This window comes from Peromyscus eremicus, chromosome 23 (assembly GCF_949786415.1).
Source record: "Peromyscus eremicus chromosome 23, PerEre_H2_v1, whole genome shotgun sequence".
NCBI classification, from domain to species: Eukaryota; Metazoa; Chordata; class Mammalia; order Rodentia; family Cricetidae; genus Peromyscus; species Peromyscus eremicus.
In genome coordinates this window covers 25,246,720-25,272,364 of record NC_081438.1, presented here as the reverse complement: position 1 = coordinate 25,272,364, position 25,645 = coordinate 25,246,720, and the positions used below count along the sequence as shown (strand labels likewise).

The following is a 25,645-nucleotide window of genomic DNA, read 5'->3' as shown; positions in this document are numbered from 1 at the left end:
CATCCTCCTGATGTTTCTTTCTTTCTTCTTTTCCCTCCCCCATTCCAGTCCAGCCTTTAACTTCCCATATAGCCAAGGATGAGCGTGAATTTCTGCTCCGCCACCTCCTGAGTACTGAGTTGATTACAGACACAGTCTACCATGTCCCTGTTCACTTTGGTCTTTTTTTTTTAAGTGTCATATTTTATTTAAAATTTGTATGTGTATGAGTGTTTTGCCAGGGTGTATATAAGAGCACTCTGTTCATTCCATGGGGGAAGAAGGTATTGGCTTCTCTAAAAGTGGAACTGCAGACACTAGTGAGCCACCATATGGGTACTGGGAACTGAACCCTGGTCTTCTGCAAGAGCAAGTGCTCTTACTCTGCTGGGTGGTAGTGGCGCACACCTTTAATCCAGCACTCGGGAGGCAGAGGCAGGCGGACCTCTGGGAGATCAAGGCCAGCCTGGGCTACAGAGTGAGTTCCAGGACAGGCTCCAAAGCTACACAGAGAAACCCTGTCTCGAAAAGAAAAGAAAAGAAAAGAAAAGAAAAGAAAAGAAAAGAAAAGAAAAGAAAAGAAAAGAAAAGAGAAAAAAAAGTTCTTTGAGCCACCTCTCTAGTTCCATGCCCTTCTTTTTTTGAAACAGGGTCTCATATAGCCCAGGCTAGCCTAGTCTGAAACTCAATTCTGTACCAGGGGATGACTTTCACACACACACACACACACACACACACACACACACACACACACACACACCCGATTCCCCACCAGACAAGGTCTCACTATGCAGTTCTGTCTGGCCTGGAACTCAGAGAGCTCTGCCTGCCTCTGCCGCCTGAGTGCTTGGATTAAAGGTGTACGGCACTGTACCTCCTGACCTCAATTTTTTTTTTTTTTTTTTTTGCCGAATGCCATTTATTGAAGGAGGGAGGAGGTCTTAAATACAGGCTTACAGTACAATGGGAGAACCCCGGAAGGCAGAAGTTGGCTACCGATGTTTTACAATCTTGCATCTAAACTGTTAATGCCCAATATGCAGGATACACAGACAAGGAACTTCTCTTAAGCATTCAGGAGGGTGAAACCCAGGAGGGAACTAGCATAGGGAGGATATCAAGGTCAAGCTGACCTCAAAATTTTAATCCTCCTGTCACCACTTGAGATTACAGGTATATGCCAGGAGACCTGGTTTTAGGTGCTGGGGGTCGAACCCAGGACTTCACACATGCTAGGCAAGTCCTCCATCTACTGAGCTACAGCTCCTGCCCTTCCACCCTGAGTTTCTTCTGAGACCTTCCGTCACTCGGTCCTGACCCTGCTCCCTGGCCCACTTGCCTGCACAGTCAAGCCGGGCCTCTTCCCCGTTGCTATGATCCCGTGCGTGTTCACACGACAACACGTTATCCACAGACAGCACGATCTGACGCCTTCTTCTGACCTCCTCAGGCACCAGGCACACACCCAGGCAAAGCATTCGTACATATAAAATAAGTAAATCTTTAAAAAAAATTAATTAAATTAAAAAAAAAATCCCACACATACACCATAAGCTGGCCCTGCTGGTATGCATGTGTATAAACCAGAGTATCAGGAATCCATATCAAGCTGGAGGGCAGCTTTGGCTGTATGAGACTCCCATCTCAAGAACAACACAGCCAGCTCTGGGGGGGGGGGGGGGGGGACACGTGGTTAATCCCAGTGCTCGGCAGGCAGAGGCAGGCGGAGCTCTGTGAGAGCTAGACCAGCCTGGTCTACAGAGCGAGATCCAGGGACAGGCACCCAAACCACCCTGTCTCAAAAAAACCAAAAAAAAAAAAAAAAAAACAAAAAAAACAAACCAAACAAACAAACAAAAAAACCCCACAAACTCAAAACTGAGCATGGTGACCTATGCTTGTAATTCTGGTGGTAGGGAGGTAGAAACAGGATTCGTGGGTCTTGGAAGCCAGCCAGGCTACGCTCTGGACCAATGAGAGACGGTCTCTCAAAAAACAAAGAGGATGACACCCGAGGAACGACACTCAAGATTGTCCTCTGGTCTCCATAGACACACACTTGTGCTCTTCCGCATACATATACATTTACAACCCCTCCCCCAACGAACACACACACACACACACACACACACACACACACACGGCCTCTTGCTGTTGTGGGTTGGAACAGAAACGTTGGTGCACTTCTTGTGAGCTCCGTTAGATAGACAGGAGTGAGTGGCTACACCCCCAAACCGTGAAGTCCCAGGCTCCGGAGCTTGGGACGCCAAACATCCTAGGGAAGGTCAGTCCCTCCCAGTCTCCTGGCAACAGAGGCGGGGATGGATGTTTCCTGTTTTCGAGCTCTGATCCTGGTGGTATTTTCTCGGCACTGCAGGGAATAGAGCCGAGGGCAGGCTGAGCCTCAGTCAGTCCCCGGGGCACTGGGGCCGAGTTTCCTGGTCTTGCAAATAGCCAAGGAGGGCTCCGAGGACTGGCTGGGAGTCTCCGGCAGCGAGGTGGACCCTAAACCACCTTTCCCTCACTCTCTGTCGCCCTCTAGTGCCCTCACGCTGCCAACACTCTTATCTTTGGTTTTGGGCTTCTGGAATGGTTCCTTTGGCTTTTATTGGTTACTCATTCAGCAAACATTTCAAAGGTGCCTATACCGGCGTGGGGGTAGGGATGCAGAGAGAAGACGTTGCGTCTCCCTCAGACTCTCAGAGCTTTGGGGAGGGATAGGTATGAACAACTGGTACAAGAGTCTGGAGCCCCAAGCAGGTGCCCAGAAGAATGCAGAGAAGGAGCTACATCCTGGCATCTAGACAGCTCCAGAGAGGTTGGCTAAGCGGATGGGGGAGGGATTGTGCAATGAGCTCACTTGGAGCTATGACCATGGAGACGGCCCGGGAGTCATCTTTGGCAGCGATGGACTGAGGTAGTTGGGGAGATAAGGTTGGAGTTACTGCAAGGCCTATGAACTTCTTGGTTATAGACTGGCAGGAAGGTTAGTGTCATTCATATGGACCGCCATCTCCAGAGGTGGGGACTGAGCTGCGTACTGGGGGAGGGGGAAGGGGGGGGCACACGGACTCAAGAACTGCTGGAGGGTGAGGGCTGCAGAGATGGTTCATCTGTAAAGATGGTGCACTGCTTGAGTTCTGTTCTCAGCACAGGAGTCAGAGGCTCACATTTCCATGAGATTCCACCTCCAGGGGCTCCAACGCCTTTTCTGGCCATGGGCACTGTATGCACACACACACACACACACACACACACACACACACTTTTTTTTTAAAGTCTTTTTTTTTTTTAAAGAAATATTTAGGGGATCAGCAATTAAATGAATAGCTAAGGGTGCATTTTTGGAAATACCAATGTAAGGATGGTGGGAGGCATTTCCTGTTTCCTGTGGCTGTTTGGTCTGGGAATCTGGCAGGATGAAGGTCTCTGTGCTTTCAAAGAAATAGTGGTAGGGCCTGTTGAGATGGCTCAGCAGGAAAAGGCACTCTCCAAAAGAAGCTTGATAATTTGAGTGTGATTCTGGGAACCCATGTGTAGATGGAAAGAGGGAGCTGATTCCACAGTTTGTCCTCTGGTGTCCACATGTACACTGTGGCTTGTGCTCCACCATACACATACAAATAATTTTTTTTTGAGCTGAGGATCGAACCCAGGGCCTTGCGCTTGCTAGGCAAGTGCTCTACCACTGAGCTAAATCCCCAACCTACAAATAAAATTTAAAAATAGAAAATAAGGGCTCAAGAGATGGCTCAGTGGTTAAGAGCACTTGCTGCTCTTGCAGAGGACTGGAGTTGAATTTCCAACATCGACACGGTGGTTCACAACCATCCATAACTCCAGCTCCAGTGAGCTGACCTTGGCAATCACAAGGCATGTGGTGCACATACTCACATGTAGCCCAGACTCCCCCACACAGGGAATACAATAAATAAATTAAAAAACAAAAGAAAAAGAGACAAGAAATAGTAGGAGAGAAACCGTGCATGTGTGTGTGTGTGTTGTTGGGATGTAATCCAGGGACTCCTAAATGTTAGGCAAGTGCTCTACCACTGAGCCACAACCCAGCCCCTCACTGGGGGATTCTAGGCAGGTGCTCTACCACTGAGCCACACCCCAGCTCCTCACTGGGAGATTCTAGGCTGGTGTTCTACCACTGAGCCACACCCCAGCCCCTCACTGGGGGATTATAGGCAGGTGCTCTACCACTGAGCCACACCCTAGCCCCTCACTGGGGATTCTAGGCAGGGGCTCTACCACTGAGCCACACCCCAGTCCCTCACTGGGGGATTCTAGGCAGGGGCTCTACCACTGAGCCACATGCTTAGCTCATTTGTTTCTTAATTTACCTAAAGGGCTAAAAAGTTGTCACTAGGGCTTCTTCAGACAACTTAGATCAGGAACAGAGCTTCTAGTTATATCAGATGACCCTTCCAGTTTTGAGAGGAAGAAACTGGATAAAGGTTTATGTGCTGACAGGCTCTAGGGACTGGACACAAAGGACATTTCCCATCTTCTGGCTAACCCAGAGACAAGTAGCCAGCAGGGTCATATTAGTTACACCCTCAGCCAAGATGGAGGGGTGTGTGTGTGTGTGTGTGTGTGTGTGTGTGTGGTGTATGTGAGTTGGTTTTTGTTTTGTTTTGTTTTTTGTTTTTTTTTAAATACGGAGTTTCTCTGTGTAGCCCTGGCTAACCTGAACTTGCTCTGTAGATCAGGCTGGCCTCCAACTCACAAAAATCCACCTGATTCTGCCTCCCAAGTGCTGGGATTACAGGCCGCCACCACCACCTGGCAATGTGTGTAATTCTTTTTAAAAGATGGCTTTGCCATGTAAACTCCAAACTGGCCTCCAATTCTCATTCCTCCTGTCTCTGCCTTCTGAGCATTGAGCTTACAGTCCGACACCACCACACCCAGCTGGACCAACTTTCTTGACAAGCGGGCTTTGAAACACTTCAGAGTGTCTGTGAGATCCAATGTGATGTGGGCTAGGGCCTGTTCTGCTGAAAGGCGGGCTCTTCACTTCAGCCCCATTCCCAGGAAATGCTTGACTCAGCACAGGGTACAGTCTGGGGAGGCGGCTCTGTGGGTAAAGCGTCACTGAGCAAGATGAGGACCTGAGTGCGGATCCCCAGCACTCACGTAAAAGCCAGCTATGGTGGCAGACATCTGTACCCTAGTGTAGGGAGGGTTGCGAGGATCTTTAGCCCTCATGCTGGGTGTGATGTGGTGAAGCAGGCAGGGGATCCCAGGAGCTCAATGGCCAGTTGGTGAGCTCCAGAGTCAGTGAGAATCCCTGACGCTAACCAGGGTGGAGAAGCTTAAATACAGGAAAGACCATCCACATTGGTCTTTGTCTTACACATAGAGTGTGCATGCACACTACACACCACACACACACTACATACCCCATACACTACACACCACACATACTATACACATACACACCAAATACACTATACACACCACACACACACTACACACCACACATCACACACACTACACACCATACATACTATACATGCCAACTACACACTATACACCACAACACAATACACACCACGTATACTATACACACCACATACACTATACACACCACACATCACACACACTACACACCACACACACTACACACACTATACACACCATACACACTACACACACTACATACCACACACATACTACACACCACACTCATATTATACACACACCGCACTCATGAGCGCGCACACACACACACACACACACACACACATGCAGAGGTTAAAATCCACCACTTTGAGAAAAAAGGGAGAAACAGGAGAAAGAGGAGTAGGTAGAAAAAAACCCACCTAGGGCATGGTGGCCCATGACTGAAATTCCAGTAATTAGGAGAGTGAGACAGGAGGATTACAGAGAATTCTAGTCTAGTCTGGTCTACTAGGCTAGTCAGGGTTACACAGTAAGATCCTGACTCAAATAAACAAACATGGACTAGCAAGATGGCTCAGTGGTCACTTGCCCGGTGACCAAAAAGTGACCAGAGCTGGATCTCACGTAAACGTGGAAGGAGAGAGCTGACTCCACAAAGCTGCCCTCTGACCTCTGCACACACGCGGTGGCACACACACCCCACAGTCTCACACACACAATACATTTAAACAAACAAACAGCTCACAAGGCCTCTGGGCAGACAGGAAGTTCTCCTGGCTTCATCTTCCTCCCCACTCGAGCTTCAGGAGGCTATACAGTCTCCAGCGCGGAGACAGGGGGCTGGACATGATGGGCCAGGGTTCCTTGATGCCACAATCACTGGGCTCTCAGGAGGAATGAGAGCCCCACTCGGTCCTCCCAGGGACGGACCCCAGTCCTTCTCCCTCCTCCCTAATCCTCCCCCGAGGGTTGCAGACACAGAGACCCACTCGGCCTGTCGTCCGGGCACCTAGTGTATTTATTACAGTCCAATTTTTTTTTTCCCGCACTGCGGAGAAAGAGGGAAGGGGAAACTGAGAGAGGGTGGGAACCCGGATCAGACCCCAGACTCCCCCCCTCCCCCACCAGAGCCCAGGGCATCTGCCCTATTGGGCTAAGGAAGACTTCGAGATCCCTGAGGGCCCCAGCAGGGGGAGGGCTGGGTGCCACAGAAGAGGGCCAGAGGAGGAACCACTGCTTCCCCATCACGCTCCAGGCTGGGGGCTTTGGCTGGAACCTACCACTCCTGTTCTGAAAGCCTCGACCAACCCTGACCCATCAAGGCCTGGTAGTGAGTTCTCCCTCGGGCAGGCTCCGAAGTGCACTGCATGCTAGCCTAGGCTTGTGACCAGGAGCTATCCCTTGGCCCATGAGTCCCACAGCAGGTGCTATCTGTCTCCCGACCTTGACCTGCCTCATCATCTGACTGCACTGTCTGGACCCAGGCTAAAAAAATTTCCCGGCTTTCTACCCGTGTTCTTTTTTATCTTCTGACCTGAATCCCCAGTCTCTCTCTTTCTCTCTCTCACTTTTGAGACAGGGTCTCCTGTACCCCAGGCTGAATTCAAACTCACTATGTAGCCTAAAATGACCTTGAACTCCTGGTCCCCCTGCCTCTACCTCCAGAGTGCTGGGATTACAGGCGTGCACCAGCATGCTTGGTTTTATAGTGTGTTTGGGGTGGAACCCAGGACTTCATGCATGCTAGGCAAGCACTCTACCAACTGAGCTACGTCCCCAGCCCCTGAATCTCCACTGTTGACTTCAGGGTTAGATACAAAGGTGGCCTATGCCACCTCTTGTGCTGATGAAGGCCTGGACGGTGTGGCCTTGGCCTACGGCTTGATGTGAGGGCAAGGGAGAGAGATGGGGCCAAGTGTGAACATCTCACCCTGCCTGGCAATACACCAAGAGTTAGGTGGGCCGTCCTTCCCTTCTAGATCCGGCTTGCTTTGCCCTTTGCAGATTCACCCCGTGGGAGATAAAGAGGAGGGGAAGGTCCCGGGCTTGGCACCTTCCAAGCTGTGCAGGGGTCCACTGAGCTGAGGTGAGGTGACAGCCAACAGTGGACTCTTGTGCCATAACCAGGCAATGGGCCCCAGGCTGGTAAGCTGGCCTCAGGCAGAAGAGGGGCATGGTGACCTAATCCCTGTGTTCGCAAAGGCTCTTTGTTCCCTGGACGTGGTGGGTGGGCAGGGCATGGGGATGGGCACACTTTAGGGACAAGACAATTTGATTCCTCCTTGTGGGTGGGACACCCACCAAAGAAGAAGCTCTTCCCGAGTCCCGCTTGCCCAGGTGCTGCCCCGCCCCCCACCCCGGGACCTCTGTAGCAGTATGGGGGTACAGACCCCTCCTTCCCAGGTCTCAGGGCCCCAGCCTCTCCTTTTGCCAGGGCCTCCTAACCCCAGATGGGTCCGTCTGGACTTAGAAGCCCCCACTCTCGGAGCTGCTGTGGTAGCTGGGACTGCGGCTGCGGGAGGCGCTGCATGAGCGGCTGCGAGTCCCGTGGCTGCGGCTGCTGTAGCTTCCGTGGCTGTGGCCGGGACTTGGGCTCCGGCTGTGGCTCCGGCTGGAGTAGTCACTGCTCAAGCAGCTGGAGGAAGAGGAGGGGCTGGGTCGGTAGTAGGGGATGGGACGCTTTCGGGCACTGGAAGAGAGGAAAAAGTAGATCCTAGCCCACCCAGAGCCCCAAGCTCTGCCCATCCACGGCTCCCACTCGGCCTCTGTCCCCATCACAGCAGTGGTAAGGGCTTCCTGCCTGTTTCCTCTGAGTCCTGGCCTCAGGGACAACTCCAATTCCAAACTTCTGTGTCTTACCAAATTCATGTCGATTTTTTTTTCTTGTCTGCCCACAGGGCAAAAAGCCCAAGTTCATTATTGACCTGAATATGTGCTAAGAAATATTTTCTGAATAAATGGGAGTTTATTGGTTTTTGGTGTGCGTGCGTGCGTGTGTGTGTGTGTGTGTGTGTGTGTGTGTGAATGCTGTTTGTTTTTTCTTTTGTTTGTCAATGCTGGGGGTAGAAAGAAATCAGGACCTTACAAATACTAGTACCACTGATCTACACCCTGAACTTTATGAGTGAAACTTTCTTTTCTTTAAAAAAATTATTTATCATTATGTGTCTGTATGTGGGGGTATGTGAGCATGTGCAGGGGCCATGGAGAGTGGAGGTCGTTGGATTCCCTGGAGCTGATCCACACTGAGCTTCCCATGTGTATCTTGGGACTCGAACTCAGGTCCTCCGAAAGGACAGTAAATGCTCTTAACTGCTGAGCCCTCTCTCTAACCCCAAACTTCATTTTGTTTTTATTTTCTGAGGAAGGATTTATATAGCTCAGGCTGGCCTCTCACTGTGTAGCCAAGGCTGGCCTTGAACTCCTGATTCTCCTGTTTTGACCTCCTGAGTGCTATAATCACAGACATGTATCAGTACACCTGATTTCCTTTCTCTCTCTCCCTTCCTTCTTTTCTTGCTTTCTTTTAGACACAGTCACTATGAAGCCCAGGCTAACCTGTCATTTCCAATCTTCCTGCCTCGACTTCCGAGTTCTGGGACCGCGGGTATGTACGCACCATTATGTCCAGCAGGAATAAAACTTTTATTATTTCATGTATCAAACTTCAAATTTACTGTGTAGCAGAGGGTGACCTTGAACTTCTGATCTTTCTGCCTTTAACCTCCTGAGTGTTGGGGCTGCAGGTTTATCTCACCCGTTTTTGCATGCTGAGGACTGAACATTAGACTCCATGCGTGCTATGTAAGCATTCTGTTAACTGAGCCACATCCATAGACCTTTGAATGAAACTTTTAAATAGGGACAACTCACATCAAAAAGTCCAGCAATGGCTTCTTGGCTTGCAAGTATTATGGGCAAGCCCTGCTTTTCTGTCCCCTTATCCTTGTTCCAAATAGAAGATATATATATAGAGAGAGTGTGTGTGTGTGTGTGTGTGTGTGTGTGTGTGTGTGTGTGTGTTTTCCCCTGAGACAAGGTTTCTCTGTGTAGCCCTGGCTGTCCTGGAATCACTCTGCAGACCAGGTTGGCCTCACACTCACAGAGATCCACCAGTCTTTGCCTCCTAAGTGCTGGGATTAAAGGCGTGTGCCACCATCTTCCGGCTGAAGATTTAGATTTTTAAGGTCATTCAAAGAGAACCAGGAAGAGACCCCTGACCACTGCTGTCTCGGCTTCAGCCTATCCCCCTTTCCCCTGCTCCACCCCAACCCTTCACTCAGCTACCACCCCCCACCTCCCCACCCCCGCTGGCCCAGAGTTAGTTTGAAGGCAGGAGGCTATGACCCAGAGAGAAGAAAAGAAAGTGGTTAAGGGGGTTATAATGCCCCATCACAAGGGTTAACTGAGGAAGAAAAACAGGTGTGCATTAGTGGGGGGAGGAGGCAGCCTGGGACCGAGGGGCTGAGGGGGTGCCGGGTGGAAGATGTGAGATTCTGGCCATCTTAGGATCCTCAGTGTATAGCTGGAGTGTGTAACCTGTCTGAGGGGCTATCTCTAGTGTGGTCTTAGACTTTAGGTCTGAATAAAGGAGGAGTCCATACTGCTTTCTTGGAGACCCAGATTATCAAGGACAAAGGAGAACTAATTTGAGATTCAAGAGTTGGAATTAAAAAGATTCTTAAGGATTTCAGCTAATTATACACATCTGGCCACTGAGGTACATCAGTCTCCCCCAGGTTCCTCAGCAAGGCAGGGCAATGCTGGGCTCAGGGTATGGCAATCTATTCAGACTGGGGTAATTCTGGGCTGCAGGGTAATTTTTTTTTAAAATATTTTTTAAGATTTATTTATTTATTATGTATACAGCATGTATGCCTGCAGGCCAGAAGAGGGCACCAGATCTCATTATAGATGGTTGGGAGCCACCACGTGGGTGCTGGGAATTGAACTCAGGACCTCTGGAAGAGCAGTCAGTGCTCTTAACCTCTGAGCCATCTCTCCAGCCCTGCAGGGTGATTTTTAATTTGTTGGTAGTAGGGATTGAATCTAGAGCCTCACAAGTACTAGGCAGGTGCTCTACCACTGAGCCACACCCCAGCCCCTCACTGGAGGATTCTAGACAGGTGCTCTACCACTGAGCCACACCCCAGCTCCTCACTGGGAGATTCTAGGCAGGTGCTCTATTACTAAGCTATGGCCTTAATCCTTCACTGGGAGATTCTAGGCAAACATTCTATCAATCTTTTTGTTTTGAGGCAAGGTCTTGCTAGGTTCCTTAGGCTGGCCTTGAATTTTCCACCCCCTCTGCTTCAGCCTACCCAGTAGCTGGGATGAGAGACATGAGCCACCAGTCCTAGCTTTAGGGTGATTTCTTGGCAGACTCAGACCCCTCCTGTCTTCCATCAAATCAGCCACACTCCCCATTCTGCATGGGGTTTCTCAGACAGCTACCCCAGGTACTAGGATGCTCTGCCCCCTCCGCCAATTCCCCAGGGTGCTGGGAGGTTAGTGAGAAAAGGAGACGCAGACGACGGACAGCTGATCACCACCAGACTAGCTCACATGGGCATCACTTGGGCTGCCTGTGGAGCCCGGTCCACACGGCCCCCAGCCTGGCCACAGGCCACGCAGCAGGAGGTTCCTTGAGATGAAGGAGAAAGTACATATCATTGAGGATGTGGTAGATACCGGGAGGGAAGGAGGGACTCCAGACGGATGAATGGAATCTCCCAGAGCTGAACTCCGTATCTGTGCCTGGCCACCCCGACCCAAGTACAGACCCGCTCCCAAGTACAGACCGGCTCGGGTCCATGGCACCCTTCCTTCCCAAGGTGTCTGGTGCCCTGGCACCCTCGTCCCTCCCCAAGTCTTCGATGACCCCTGAATCCACTAGTTTCTCTTCACTCAGCCCATCTCTCTGTTTGTCCCCTCTTGGCAAACACGCCTTTTTCCTGTGGATCAGAATCAGTTCACTCTAGAAAGTCCCCATGCCTGTGAGTCTTGACTCTCTGACATCCCTGGCCACCAACTAGAGTCAGCAGCCCTATTCCCGCCTCATCCCCAGGCCCCTTTGTACCTGGTGATGCGCCTTGGCTCCATGAAACTGGGCGAGTCTCGGCGCCGCTTTCGGATCGGCGAGTAGCTGCGGGAGCGACGTCGGGTGCGGGCGGCCTCAGCCTCGGCATGCCTCGCACGGCCTTCGCTGTCCTTGTCCCTGTGGGACCCGCTCGTGGTGAGGGATCCCCGCCATCTGAGCCCCAAGCCCGGGTTCTCCGCCATCCGCCCCTTAGGGACACTTACCGGCCAAGAGGTTTCTTGGGCGACGGGGAGAGGCTGGGGCTGCGGGTCCTTTTGTCTGGGGAGCGTGAGCGGGATTTGGATGGTGAGCGGCTGGAGCTCCAGGACCCCGGATGGGGGCCGGGGCTGCGTGATGAGCTGTTCCCCTCCGGGCCACCCCGCCGGCCGTGCGCGCCTGGAGATGGCGAGGTGCTTGTGGGCCGCGCGCGTGGGGGTCGCTCCTTTGCCCTAGAGGAGGGAGTGTGGGGCAGGGCTCAGTGGCTGGCTGCAGGGCAGGAGAGACGTAGGACGTGTAGGTGGCAGTGGGGATCCATGAGCCCAGCACAGAGGAAATGAGGCGTCAAAGGGACGAATTAGAGATTTTATGTGGGTTAACTAACAAGGGAGGCTCCGTTGGAGGTGATGCATGTGGGATGTCCAGCGAGAGGGATGCATGTGGGATGTCCAGCGAGAGGGATGCATGTGGGATGTCCAGCGAGAGGGATGTATGTGGGATGTCCAGCGAGAGGGATGCATGTGGGATGTCCAGCGAGAGGAATGCATGTGAGATGTCCAGCGAGAGGGATGCACGTGGGATGTCGAGAGCAGAAACCCCACGTGGAGTAATCAGTGAAGGGTTACATGTGGGGTGACCACGAGGGCTGCATAAATAGAGTGACAAGCAAGAGGTTCTGTTTGGGGGTGACAAGTGAAAGGGTTCCCCTGTGGGGTGCAGGCAGGAGGCCGGCTCACCTTTTCCCGTGGCCGCTGTGGCCTCTCTCCGAGCCCGGTTCGGGCCCTGGACCCGGGGCGCCGCCACCCGACTCGCTGCTGGAGTGAGCCCCGCTGAGCGAGCGGGACGAGCCCCGGGGTGGCGCGGGCTTGGCACGCCGGCGTCCCCTGCGGCGGGGCGCGTTGGCCGAGGATCGCGATCGCCGCCTCCTCCTCCGCCGGCGACGGCGCCTGGCCGCCCCTCCCGCCGCGCGGCCCCCGCGGCCCTGCGACGACGGCGCGGAGCGCGGGCTCTGACTGTCTTTCCCACGCGCGGGCGGCGTGGGCGCGGCGGCCACCTTGTCGCAGGCCCGGGGCGAACTAGGCTTCTGACGGGGAGAGAGGCAGAGAAGGGCACGGAGGGGCGGAGAGGGGGCGAGAGAGAGGCCGGGAGGGATGCAGAGGGGACCGGAGCAGAGAGGAGGGTTGCGGATGCAGAGGACAGACAGACACGGGGGATGGGTGGGGCGGGGCAGTGAGGAAGCAAAAGTGGGGAGGGGTGCAAGCCGGACAGAGAGGTGGAGAGAAAAAGAAGAGGGATCGAGGGGGGAACGTGAGAGGGCAGCGGGGTGGGGGGAGAAAAGGAGAGAGGGCTTTCACCGGGCCTAGGCCGCGGGCTGCAGCCCTGGAGCATCGCACACACGGTTCCCGCGCCTGCCCTGCCTCTACCTCTCCTGAATGTTCACCTTCTGGCCTCAACATAGCAGACCATGCAAGGTTCTCCGCATGCATAACACAAGAGGGACGGAGCGGTGGGGATGGGGGCTGCGGGGGGAGGGGGGAGCTCCAGGATGGGGCACCAGAGGGGCTGGCATTGTCCTCGCATGGGGGACAGACGATCCCCCCCCAGTAGAGAGAAGAGAGAGGGACGACACTGGTACGTCAAGCCAGGGCCAGCCCACCAGGGCCAGGCTCCCCCCACCAGGGTAAAGGGCATGGAGGGGGCGGGTGTCACACGGCACACAGATAGGGGAGGGGGCAAGATAACTGAACTCAAAATTTAACCGAAGAAAAGGAGTCAAAACAGAAACAAAAAAGAAAACTAAAATAATAATAATATAATAATAACGGAAACAAAACAAAACAAAAAACCACAAATGTCATTATATACCCAAACCAAAATGATCTGCTGGGGAGCCTGACTCTTTTTTTTTTTTCTTTCTGTTAATATTTGACTCTGTTTTGCGACCCTGCCAAGAGCTCAGGGGTGTTCAGTAGCTGACCAACTGTCTTTCTGTTTCTCTCTTTTCTTTTTCTTTTCCTTTTTTTTTCATTTTTTTTCTTTTCTTTTTTTTTTTTTAACGTTCTGATTTTTTTTTTTAAGTCCCTCTTGGTTAACGTCCACTTACCAATAAAGTGGCACTTCCTCCTTTAGTAGGTGAGTTGTGTAAGAAAAGGGAAAAGTGTGGTAGCATAAGTTCATCATTAGAGTCACAAAAATGCAAGAGAGATAGAGAGAGAGAGAGAAAAACGCAACCACCCCAACTCTAGGCCCAAGAGGAGGCCGATTCACCTCTAGAGGACCAGCAATGTCCAGCTCCACGGGCCTCAGCCAGTGCTCTTGGCTGACATCTGGATAGGGCTATTAATTTATTTTTTTTTTTTCCAAGAGTGAGTTAGGACCAGAAAGGTAACCTGTCACCATCCGAAGGTCCCTGGCTGGGAACTAGGAATCTGAGAGCCTACCACTACCTCAGCACCATGGGGCCCCTGGACAAATTAATTTCCCCAATCTAGGACTCAGTTTCCCCGTCCGCACAATGAGAGTTTGGCTTTTTGCTTCCCAATGTCTCTTCCAGGGTAAATAGTCCGAGATTCTCTGATTGCGCCATCCCCAGCCTCCCCATCCACCCCTGCACAGAAGGACCCTCCTGACTTTGGGCCCCAACCTCACAAGGCCAGATGGTACTATTCTGTTTACAGATCTGTCCCTGACCCTTCCACAGTCTTTACCCAGCCAGATCTGCTGTCTGTAACCTCAGGTTTGCTTGTTGGAGACAGAGTCTCGCTATGTAGCCTTGGCTAGCCTCCAGATCCACTGGCTTTTGCCTCTCAGTGCTGAGATTAAAGGCATGCACAACCACACCAACCATGCACCACCATATGCACGGATATCCTTGTATTCTCTTTCTTGACAGATCTCACGTATCTCACGACGAATTCAGTATGCAGCCCAAGGTGACCTTGGACTCGGACCTTGGACTCCTGATCCTACGGCTGCCACCTCTTGAGTGCTGCGATTACAAATGCACACCGCCATACCCAGCTTCTTTTGTTTTTAGACAAGGTCTTTCAATATAGCCTTGAACTTGAGATCCTCTTGTCTCAGTCCCCTGAATGCTAGGAATACAGGCGTGTACCACCACATTGGGCATAATCTCATTTTTTAGCATAAAAGATGGCACTGAGTCCTTAAGACTACTGGTGGAGGAAGGAAGCGTTGGGCTCACTAAGGGCCGGGGTAATCAGGGAGTTCCAGGTGCCGGGAGAGGTCTGAGCTGTGTTCATTCTGCTGTCTCTTTGACTCATCCAGGGTACCTTGCAGTCACGGATAACAAAACATGATTTCCTTTGCCTGGCCCTGGATGTTTCTGGCAGAGGGGATCAGGAGCCCAGACATCTCTCTCTGAAGGGCTCCATAGAGCTCAACAAAGACCTAGAGCCGGGAAGTGGGCTCCACTGCTGGCAATGTACAGCCAGTTTGTGATTGGCGGCTGAAGCAACCAATGAATACTAGCCATAGCCGGTGAGTACACCGTGGGAGTCAAGGAGGCCATGAAGACTTCTCTCAGGAGAGCTGCTCCTTTTTCAAAGCAGAGGCAGGCAGAGGTGTCCAGAGTGGGTAGGGTCTGGTAGCCGCTTGCTCCGCAGAGCAGCCTTTGCCTCCTGATCAGCTTTGGCTAGGGGAACTGGAGGCTTATTTTTGCTTTATTTTAGACAAGGTCTCGCGTAGCTAAGGCTGGCCTGGAACTCTGAACTCTGATATAGTTGAACTTCTGACTCTCCTGCCTTCACTACTTGAGTGCTGGAATTACAGGTGTGCTTACGCAGTGCTGGAGATCGAACCCAGGGCTTCATGAATGCTAGGCAAGCACTCTGCTGTCTGAGCTATATTCCCAGTCCCATTTTTTTTTTTTTTTAAATTCAGGAAGGGTCTCACATAGCCCAGGCTGGCCTCAAATTCTCTATGTAACCAAAGATAATCTTGAACTCCTGAAAATCCCTATCTCTGCATCCCAAGTGCTGGATTACATGCCCAGATTATACCATGCCCAGTTGTAAAGACGGTTTCATTCTCAACAGACATCCCTAGGAGAACCTTCTGCTCTCCTTCCCACCCTCAAGCAGACAACCTCTCACAGTCCCTAGTCTGTACCAGGGTTTTCTCATTGAATTTCCTTCTAGAGAAAGACATCTCCAGGATCTTCAAATGCATTGTATGCCCAGGGTAGTCAGCTAGTTAAGTAAGCAGGTATCAGGTAAGGGAGCCTCCGGAACAAATGCATGGTAACTCACAGCTCAGGGTCACCACAGACCCCTCCTTTGAGGCTACTCTGGTCAGGGGAGGCAGCAAGGCCAGTGGTGAAGGAGTGCATATTGGGGTCAGGAGCAGACTCTGTGTGTCTGAGCTAAAGACCTGACTCAAGGCAAGAACAGGGTCAAGGAGGGTGATCAAGTAAGTCCACGATGCTCCTTTCCACAGACATGCAGGAACCCCTTCCCACCTTTTTCCCCTGTCAGTACTAGAGGTTGAATCTAGGGCCTCACACATGCGAGGCAGGTTGCTCTCGCTGAGCTACAGTCCCAGCTCCCCCTTTCTCACTTTTCTTTTCTTTTCTTTTTTTTTTTTTTTTCGAGACAGGGTTTCTCTGTGTAGCTTTGCGCCTTTCCTGGAACTCACTTGGTAGCCCAGGCTGGCCTCGAACTCACAGAGATCCGCCTGGCTCTGCCTCCCGAGTGCTGGGATTAAAGGCGTGTGCCACCACCGCCCAGCTCACTTTTCTTTTGACAAGATTCTATGTAGCTCAGTTAGGGCTCAATGTCTCGTCAAAGTTGACCTTGAACTTTTTGAATGTTTTTCTTTAAAACTAAAAAGAAAGAAAGAAAAAATCTTTTGTGAAGACGGACTCAATTCAACCCCAGGGTGGCAGAGGGTGGCTGCTTGCCCCCAAGACTGTCACCCCACCGCTGCTTTGGTGGACACATGCTGCCTGACATTGAACTTCTGTTCTTCCTGTCTCCACCTCCATGAGTGCCAGCATTACAGACATGAACCACCATGCCTGGTTTACGAGTTCTTTGGCTTATAACCCAATGTTTCGTGCATGCTAGGCAAACACCAGCAACTGAGTTACATCCCCAGTCCCATGCAGAACCATCTTGACTTTACATGTCTCGTACTGGAGGTGGGGTAGAGTATTAGGGATAGGAAGGGCCTGTACTGGATAGCTGAATACTCCCAGTATGTTTCTGTCCCCAACCATTGAGGTTCCAGCCAAGATTGTGGCTTCCTACCTGTAGGTCTTGAAGTCTCAGTTCCCTATCACTCTCCTCTGATCCCTTGAGAGTCTACTGACCTCCCCCTAGCCCAAGAAGAACCCCTGAGGGGATCCAAGTTGATTATGAGAGTTTATGCTGTCTCATACTAGATGGGCTCTGCTTCCCCACTGATAAAATGAGGATGACCAGAATCTCTGTTGGGTTGGTCTATAAAGGGATTGGCTTCTTTGGCTCCCAACAGACTAAAAGGATTAGAACAGGAAGAAGGCCTGGGGTCAGATGGGAAGGGTTCGGTCCCCTGCATCCCAAGACTGCAGAGATGGGAGGATGGTGCTGTCAGAGAGTCCTTGGGAGAAGTCAGCTGCCAAGAAACGGTCACCGGATCCTGCCAGAGGCTGTGCCTCATCCTTGGCTTGGCTGGGCCTCATTCTTCCTAGGGGTTGAAGGAAAGCCAGGGGATATGGAATTTCTTCTTTCTTCCTTCCTTCCTTTCTTTCTTTCTTTCTTTCTTTCTTTCTTTCTTTCTTTCTTTCTTTCTTTCTTCCTTGCCTCCCTCCCTCCCCTCCGTTCCTTTCTTTTGTGTGTGTGTGTGTGTGTGTGTGTGTGTGTGTGTGTGTGTGTACATGCAGAGGACAACTTGAAGAGGCTGGTTTTCTCTCTCTACCGTGTGAGTTCCAGGAACTGATGTCAGGCCACTAGGTTTGGTGACAAGCACCTTTACCCACTGAGCTATTTGGAGGACCCAGGGCTAGTCAATTAAGCGAGGCAGGCTGACCAGCAAGCCCTGGGCATTGTTCTGCCTCTACCTTCCCAGATCTGAGATTAGAAACGCAGGCCACCATCCCTGGCTTTCTAATGTGGGTTCTGGGGCTTGAACTCATGTCCTCACGCTTGCCAAGCACTTGGTACATTTGTAATTTTCTTGGCTCTGCTGGTGACATCATTTTTTAACTTGTGTAAGAAAGATGTGAGGGTCAAAGGGAACAACTGAAGGATGGGAGAGGGGACAGTGTGATGGACAAAGGCGAGAAAACACTGGACTGCTTTGCATTGTGTCCCCTATGTATCCCAGGACTGATGCCTGCTTGCCTCTGTCTCAGTTTTCCCTTGTTGATATCTAGGAAGTCTTGAAGGGTGGAGCCTCCAAGTTTTCATCAGGCTGGGACACTTCACCCCTTCAGACTCGCAGCCCTTGTCCCCTGCGAAGAACAACTTTGTCACCTCCCTTCCAGCGAGCACCATCCAAGATAGCTGCAGCGCTCTGAGGAGTCAGCTGTCCAGACCTTCCCTGGGATAAACAGGGGAGCGGCATCTAACCCTTTCCTTGAAGTTGAAGATGAGGGTTACGAGACCTTGAAATGGCTATTGGGCTATTGGGAGCTCAAAATTCTGTGGCTACCTTCAGGTAGAACAGGAAGCGGGTGGAAGGAGGGTGGGGTGGTGGTCTCCTGAAAGACCCACTTCTGACTCTGCCACTTTCCAAGCAGCTAGCTGAGCACAGGAGTGGCAATCATAAATCTCATGCGATATAATGCTTACTCTACCCAGAGTTACTTTGGCTATAAGTGATTGTCTCTTCCCGATCGTTCTGCACCAAGGGATACCATTGAACTGCTCCAATTCAGACCTTCAGAAGAAGACAAGACACTGGGCTCTTGGAGGAGCCCCTGTTCTGGGGGTAGGTAAGCTCTGATTTTATCCCATTCTGAAATCACCCCGGAGAGTTTTGGCCGAGTAAGTTCTCATAGTTTAGTGCCTGCTCCAGACTCTCTGAACCGCTCCATTGCCACATCGGAACCACGGAGCTGTGAGTCCCAGTGGTACTAATGCCCGTTGGCGTCCCAGACCCTGAAACTTGCACCTCCGAGCTCCATTGTGCTGTCATAAAAGGAGTCGGTCTACATCTAGAGTTCAGCCTGGCCTAGTCAGCCCCAAAGGGTTCAATGGGACTTAACTTGGAACTTGACCCTCAGCCAGAAATTCCCTCCAGATCTGGAGGCCCAGAGGTTGTCCGAGGCCACTCTTCCACTGCGTACTGTCTAGGTGGGTCCTAGAGGACTGGAGTGTGTGTGTGTGTGTGTGTGTGTGTGTGTGTGTGTGTGTGTGTGACCAAAGCCCCTGGCTAGAAGCTGGCAAGGATGAAGGGTGAGGGTTCAGCAACCACGCCAGACGGTAGCAGTCAAATTGGCCCCCAGCACACAGTACAGGAAGACACACAAAGATTGAATGTTAAATCACACACAAATGCGTTCAGCCAACCAAATGAGAATGAGTGTGAAGCAGGGCTTGGGGACCAGGACCAGGAGGTGGAGAGGAAGAAGCAGAGGCAGGGGAGAGATGGGAAGGAGAGGAAGGAAGAACCTGTAGACTCATCAGGGGTTAGAGGGAGAGTGACAGGAGCCAAACCATAGACCAGGGCACAGCTAGGTGGTGGCTCGTTCGGAGAAAGAGCAAATGAAAGATTAGTTAAAGAGAGAAAGAGAGAAAAGAGAAAATAAAAAAAAACCCAACCCAGAGCAAAGTAGAGGGGAGAGAGAGAGAGAGAGAGAGAGAGAGAGAGAGAGAGAGAGAGAAAGATTGAGATTCAAACTAAGCAGGGTGGCCAGACTTATCTGACATGAGAGGAATAGAGAGTAAGTACGCAGCTGAGCTGGGGTACCTACCTTCTCAGCGGCCAGGGACAGGGATGCAACAATAAAAAAAAGAAAAGAAAAGAAGGTCTCTGCACAGGAAATGCAGGACAATGGTGAATCCAAATGGACCCCTGCTCTGAGCCAGCAGAGGGGGAAACAGCGTGCCCTGTGGCTTCTGGGTATCGCCTCAGGGATGGAAGGGGCCACTCCGTTAGATTCATTATTTATGCATTTTAACATCTTTAACTACAGGCTCCAGTAGCCAAGCTCTCCTTAATTCTTCACGTACCGAACTCCCCAGAGGACAGGCATGCAGCAGCTAATGAATGCAGAAACTACAGGGTGGATAGAGAAGGGGCTTGGGAGAGAGGTCCAAACCAGGAGGAGAGAAACGGAAAGAGAAGATAGACCGGCGTGGAAAGATGGAGTGTGTGTGTGTGTGGGTGGGTGGGGGATAGAAAGGCCAGACAGAGAGAAAAGAAAGGCTAGCTAAATGAGGCCGGTGCGGGAGGCTGAAGAAGGTAGGAGAGGAGCAGCACATTTAAAAGGAAAAACAACCACTTAGAAGAACCAATTCAGAAGATGGCTCTTGCCTCTCAGATTAGCCCCACGGTTTCCCTATAACTTCGTTTTATTTAACTGCTTTTTGAGACAGATGACCATGTAGCATAGGCCATCCTTGAACTCACTATGTAGTTGAGGCTGGCCTTAAACACCCAATTCTCCCGCATCTACTTCTCAAGTGCAGGGATTACAAGTGTGCACCACTGTCCCCAGATCTCACGTGGTGCTAGGGATCCGATCCAAGGCAAACACTACCAGCTACGTCCCCATCCATAACTCTCTCCCTTTTTTTCCTACAGTGGTTGAACCACACGGGTAGACCAACACTCTGTTACTGGGCTACATCCCAAGTTGTCTTTTTTTTTTTACTTTTGATTTTGATTTTCTTTCTCAGTCTAAGTTACCAAGAGTGACCTTGGCTGGCCTTGAACTTCCTATCTTCTTTCATCAAGTGCTAGGATTCCACGTGGACACCACCAGGCACGGCTCTGTTTTTCAATGGAGGGTTATCTGGAGCAGAGACACCAGTAGCTTGTCCCCAAACTAGAGCAGTGCTTCTGTTTACCCTAGACTGTCCAGCTTAGACAGCTTTCCCTGAGTTAACTCTGCAGCTGTCTGCAGACCCCTCCTCCAGGCTTTCTAGGGAGCAGGAGCCTGACAGTGGCTACCCCTTCCTGTCCACAGCATCCAATCAGTGACCCAGGACAAATCCCTCCTCTCTGTGTGGTCCCTAGCTTCTTGCAAGGTTCTCTACAGACTCAAACACCAGTGTTGTTAATTTAAAACTTAAGCTAATTCTAGTGTGTTCCCCGGGGGTTAACAAAAGAGCTAGTTACCCTTCCTTACTTAGCAGGTCTTGTTGGTGTGGCTGCTATTTGTATTGGAGTTGTGTTCCCTTTTAAATTCTGATCACAAGAGAAAGAAAGTATATACAGATGTGGGCATGACTATGTAGACTTGAAATTCAAACATCACCTCTGCACTAGAAGAAAGGTTTCCACGGTAACACACACAAAAGCAAAGTTCTAGAACACAGAAAGAGAGAGAGAGAGAGAAGGAAAAACAAAACCCAAAACAAACCCAGAAAGATAGCTTGCATTTTGGTACATTACAAGATTGCTTTTTTTTTTTAAAATAAAGAAAAAGGAAATACAAACAAAAAATAAAAAAAACAAAGTAACAGGAAAAAATGACATCACCTCCCCCACCCTCAGCTAAACAAGATATGGAATTATAGTATTATTACCACGTTTCAAATGGGAGGCTAAAAAACAAAGACACAGGTGGGATTAAAAATGCTGAGCTTCTCTGTTTTCTGTATCTTTCTCTCGCTTTTTCTTAAAGGCAGTGTCGGAAATTCTTTCCCCCAGTACTTATGCCCAAAACTTTTTTTTTTGAAATGCTGAAGGCTATTGACCCCCTCCCCCCAGCCCTCCCTCCATCTCACCTTTCTGGGTACAGGAGAACCAGCCTCTTTAACACCCCACCACCACCAAAGTCTTTTTTTTTTTTTTTTTTTTTTTTTAAGTAAAAGAGAGGATCCGAGTGTAGATTGGAGATCTGGAGTGTTTAAAGTCTCAGACTGTGCAGGATGCAAAGGTGAGGGATAAGATTCTGAGCTATGCTTTGTGATAAGAGTAAACAGTGTGCTTGGAAACCCCCCATGGCCGTGTGAAAATGGAGTCCTGTTTTGGGCAGGAGATATAAACTGCTGACTCCCGCACAGCCATCTAGGTACTGTTGCCATTTTGTCTGCACCCCTGCCCCCCATGTCTAGTTACTGTATCCATTTTGTTTACACATGTACAGGACCCTTGGAACGGGGCAGTGGGCAGGGAAGTTGGTAGATTTCCAAGACCCCACAGAAGGGATCAGACATAGGATGGGACCTACTTTCAGCCCTGGTTTGGAAAAACAAACTGTGTTTTGGGGTCTTAAAGGAGGTCACAGATAAGAGACTGTGCCCATAGGTCTTGTGCTCAGGAAGTTTGGGGATGGCCATGCTTCTGTTTAGGTTAGCCCATCAGTTCCAGCCCCTGCTGGCTGCTTTAAGACACCCCATTGTGCCCTCTTACACTCCAAAGAGAGATCCAAGGGACATCAGTGACTGGACATCAGGAGCGAGGCCAAGAATCAGGCATTCTTTCTAGAGCAGTCAAGAGGCAGGCTCTGCCATACAAATTCTAAGAACAAAAGCTTTGTGCCTAGCCTTCCTTCACCTTCCTCTGACACCACAGGAGGAAGAATAGTTCAGAAAAGGGATCGAAAGAAAACAAACAAACAAACAAATCAAAACGAAACCGACAAGTCCAGGTTCGTGTTGGCTGCTAAGACCTGCGGTCTGGAGAAGGGTAGCTCGCCTCTTGGGCAATGCATTGTGGGTGTGGAAAGGACTCTGCTGTTCTACCCAAAGCCCCTGAGCCCACACAGCGGCCCTGTCAGCACTGAAGCACCCTCTTCTTAAGAGGCCTCAACCTCATACTGGGATTGACAGATGGATGGGGTCTAGAGACCTTTGTGTGGCCCATGTGTGGAATAAAAGGACTAGTGTTTTGTTCAGGCTCCTACGATCACCTCACCTGCCTGAAGGTCTAGAGGTGATTGTGTCCCTCCCTAGGACGGATGGGGACAGTTTGTGGTGGGGACCGTAATGGTAGGGGTGTTTGGGGTCTTGGTAGTGATAAGCCTGGGAAGTGAGGATGGCAGATTTGAGACACCACTCCGAATTGGGCAGTGCTGGGGCCCGAATACAAAAGAAGCTCGTACAGGCCCTGAGCGAAGTGGAAAGGGCTAATGAGAGAGAGGGGTGAGGGGACAGAAGGACTCAGAGAAGGGGTAAGGGCTTGGATGTCACGTGACACCCGCTGGCGTTTGAGTCACTTCTCTCCAGTTCCTGACTGACGTGTGTACTGTCCACGCCTGTTCCCGGAAGGCAAGAAACCTCGGTTCATCCCCAGCTATCCCTACGGTCAGGCCTTGTCTGACCTTCGCTTTGCCAAGCACGAAAGCGGCCCAGGCCTGCAGGTCCCCACCCCTAACCCCTCACCAGACCACCAGGCCCAGGTGGGAGCAACACCCAACCGACACCCAACGGAGCATTCCAGGTGACTCTCGGCACCCGATGCCCCTTGCGGAGCACAGGTCGGAGGAGGGCTGGGAAGGGAGAGAGTGTTGGGTCGGGTCACCCATCAACGGCCCCGCCCCTCCGGCTACCCGGACCCCATCCCGCACGCACGCACGGCGCAGCCCGCGAAAGCGGAGTGGCGAACCCTCCGCAAAGCCAAGCGTACGTACATCGGGCGGGCTGTGCGCCGAGCCGGGGCGGCCCCCGTGCGCTCCGCTCCGCTGCCTGCTGCCTCCGTTCTGTTGGGGCGACCCCCATCCGCTGCCGCCCGATGGGGACGGCGACCGGCTCCCGCTGGATCGCTGGTTGCCCGTCTTCCGCCCGTCATCTCGATGCTTGGGGCTCAGCCTGGGGGAGCGGAGGGATGGCGGGGGAGCCGGCGTGGGACGCCCCCTCTGCAGGCCGCCTGGTTCCCAACTCGCGCTTTCACGGAGAGAGCAACCCGAGCGAGCTAGCCCTGCACTGCCTTGACTTCCCATTTAGGCTCTTCCTCCAGGTGGGCACCAGCTTGCTTCTGGCTGATGAACTTTGGTCCTGGGCACTGGCCCTGCACCCAGCGCTTAGGGATGCAACCCTCCCCTCCATCCCCGAGTTGAGCTAAATACATTTTTTTTTTTTTGAGACAGGGTCTCGTGTAGCCCAGGCTGTCCTTCAACTCTACGTCTAGTCATAATGACCTTGAACTTCTGATCCTCCTATCTCTATCTCTAAAGCGCTGGGCGTGCAGGCGTGCACCACCACAATTGGATTATGCAGTCCTTGGGGGTCAAACCCAGAGATTCGCCAGGCAAGCACTCTATCATCGGGGATAAATCTCCAGCCTCCCCCCCCCCCCCAAGCATCACCTCTTGAGTCCACCCAAGGCTTCAGCCTACCTGCTGGGTGATCCGGAATCGCTGTAGTGTGAGGTCATCGAGGGGCAGTGGGAACTGACGCTGCTGTGGTGGTGAGCCCTCCGGCCTGGGGATTCAGTGTGAGGCCTGGTGTGGGCAAGGGGAGTCAGCCGGAACTGAAATGTTATCTACCTTGACCATGGCGTTGCCTGGCCTGACCTCAGGGATTTGGTGTAAGTACCAGAGGAAGGTCACTTTCGGGATCAGCCCCACCCCCAAGCACAATCTTCTACAAAAGAATTTTTTTTTTTTTTTTTTTTTTTTTTACCTGAATGGGGTTGGGGCTGGGGCTGGGTGTAGGGTCCCCAAAAGTCATCTCTGAGAGTTAGGGGTAAGTGTCTTTTCCTGGAGACAGCCCCAACTTCCAAAGACCATCTCATCTCTCACCTGGTCTTCTTAGAATGGGGTGTGTGTGAAGGAGGTCAAAGGGCAGGAAGGATGGATGGGTGCCAAGGGGCGTAGGCCCCACCAGTCCTAAGTGGCCACTGGCTCACAGGGGGTCCTCAGCACATTTTAAGTTGTTTGTCTGGCATGATTAGGGAGCTATCCTTTTTACCTCAAGTTGCCTTGGAGGTTTGATTCGAGATAAGTTCAAGAGGTTGGTTTTGGGGTGCTAAAAGGCCAGGTTTTCTGGGGCAGGGGCGAGTGGAGTGTCCTTACCTCTTGCGTTCTTTGTTTCTCTCTTTTCTTTTGCTCTTGAGGCTTCGAGATCTGCAGGAAGCAGAGACCAAGTCTGAGCACGGTGGCACCAGAGTGACCCAAGAGCCCTGGAGCCCAGCTGAGCTCAGATACGGAACTTCACTTTGCTCTTCTCTTAGCTCTACACCTGGCTGAGAGGGATCTGTCCATCTCACCCAATAGGGGACAGCCAGGCTTCGTGCAGAGGAGTGTGTATGCATGCGGTGCTGGGGTAGAATCCATACACTTCACACTTCAGTGGGCCCTCTACCACCAAGCAATGCATGCCCAGTCTGTAACCTGCTTTCCGTGTAAACATGTGATCTCACTCCACCTCTCCTCCCCATGTAGCAACTTCTCTGATGCCATGAAATCCTTTCAAATCCCAGACAAATATAACAAACACAGAAACTTAGGAAAAGGCTGGGATGGAGGGGTTCAGCTTGCTTTGGGCCTCAGTTTCACAGGGAAGAAGTACTAGCTCACTTAGAGGTCCAATCCTGGTCGTAGGGGGCTGTACATAGGATGATGGCCACTAGGGGGCAGAAGAGGCCCATGCTAGCCTTCCATCCCGGGAGGGAGCAGGAGGGCAGAAATGGACAAAATAGGAAGGGTAAGATGAAAATTATTTAGGCCTCCATACCACCAGGTACAAACGGCCTTTGGTAAATTCTGCCAAGGGAAGAGCCTGAAGACTCTGTCCCTAGTCAGGGCTGCAGGGAGGGAGTCTAGCTCCCAGGGTAAGGGTGCAACTTTTGATCCCTGATGCTGCGTTTACTAGCTTCTGCCGGGTCCCTCTTCTCAGTCAT

At 51.5% G+C, this 25,645-nt stretch overlaps 1 protein-coding gene across 1 annotated transcript in view; it reads right to left on the bottom strand.

Annotated features, from left to right (window-relative positions):
* Positions 1-6,573: 6,573 nt before the first annotated feature.
* Srrm3 (serine/arginine repetitive matrix 3) overlaps positions 6,574-25,645 on the bottom strand; it is a 39,468-nt gene continuing 20,396 nt past the window's right edge. Inside the window, exons 8-14 of the mRNA XM_059249720.1 lie at positions 24,819-24,869; positions 24,141-24,245; positions 23,436-23,613; positions 12,427-12,773; positions 11,698-11,922; positions 11,474-11,611; positions 6,574-8,083 (exon numbers count right to left, since the gene is read on the bottom strand). Of these exons, the coding sequence (XP_059105703.1) occupies positions 7,861-8,083; positions 11,474-11,611; positions 11,698-11,922; positions 12,427-12,773; positions 23,436-23,613; positions 24,141-24,245; positions 24,819-24,869 (1,267 nt within the window). The 3' untranslated portion in view covers positions 6,574-7,860. The remainder of the gene's footprint in view (positions 8,084-11,473; positions 11,612-11,697; positions 11,923-12,426; positions 12,774-23,435; positions 23,614-24,140; positions 24,246-24,818; positions 24,870-25,645) is intronic.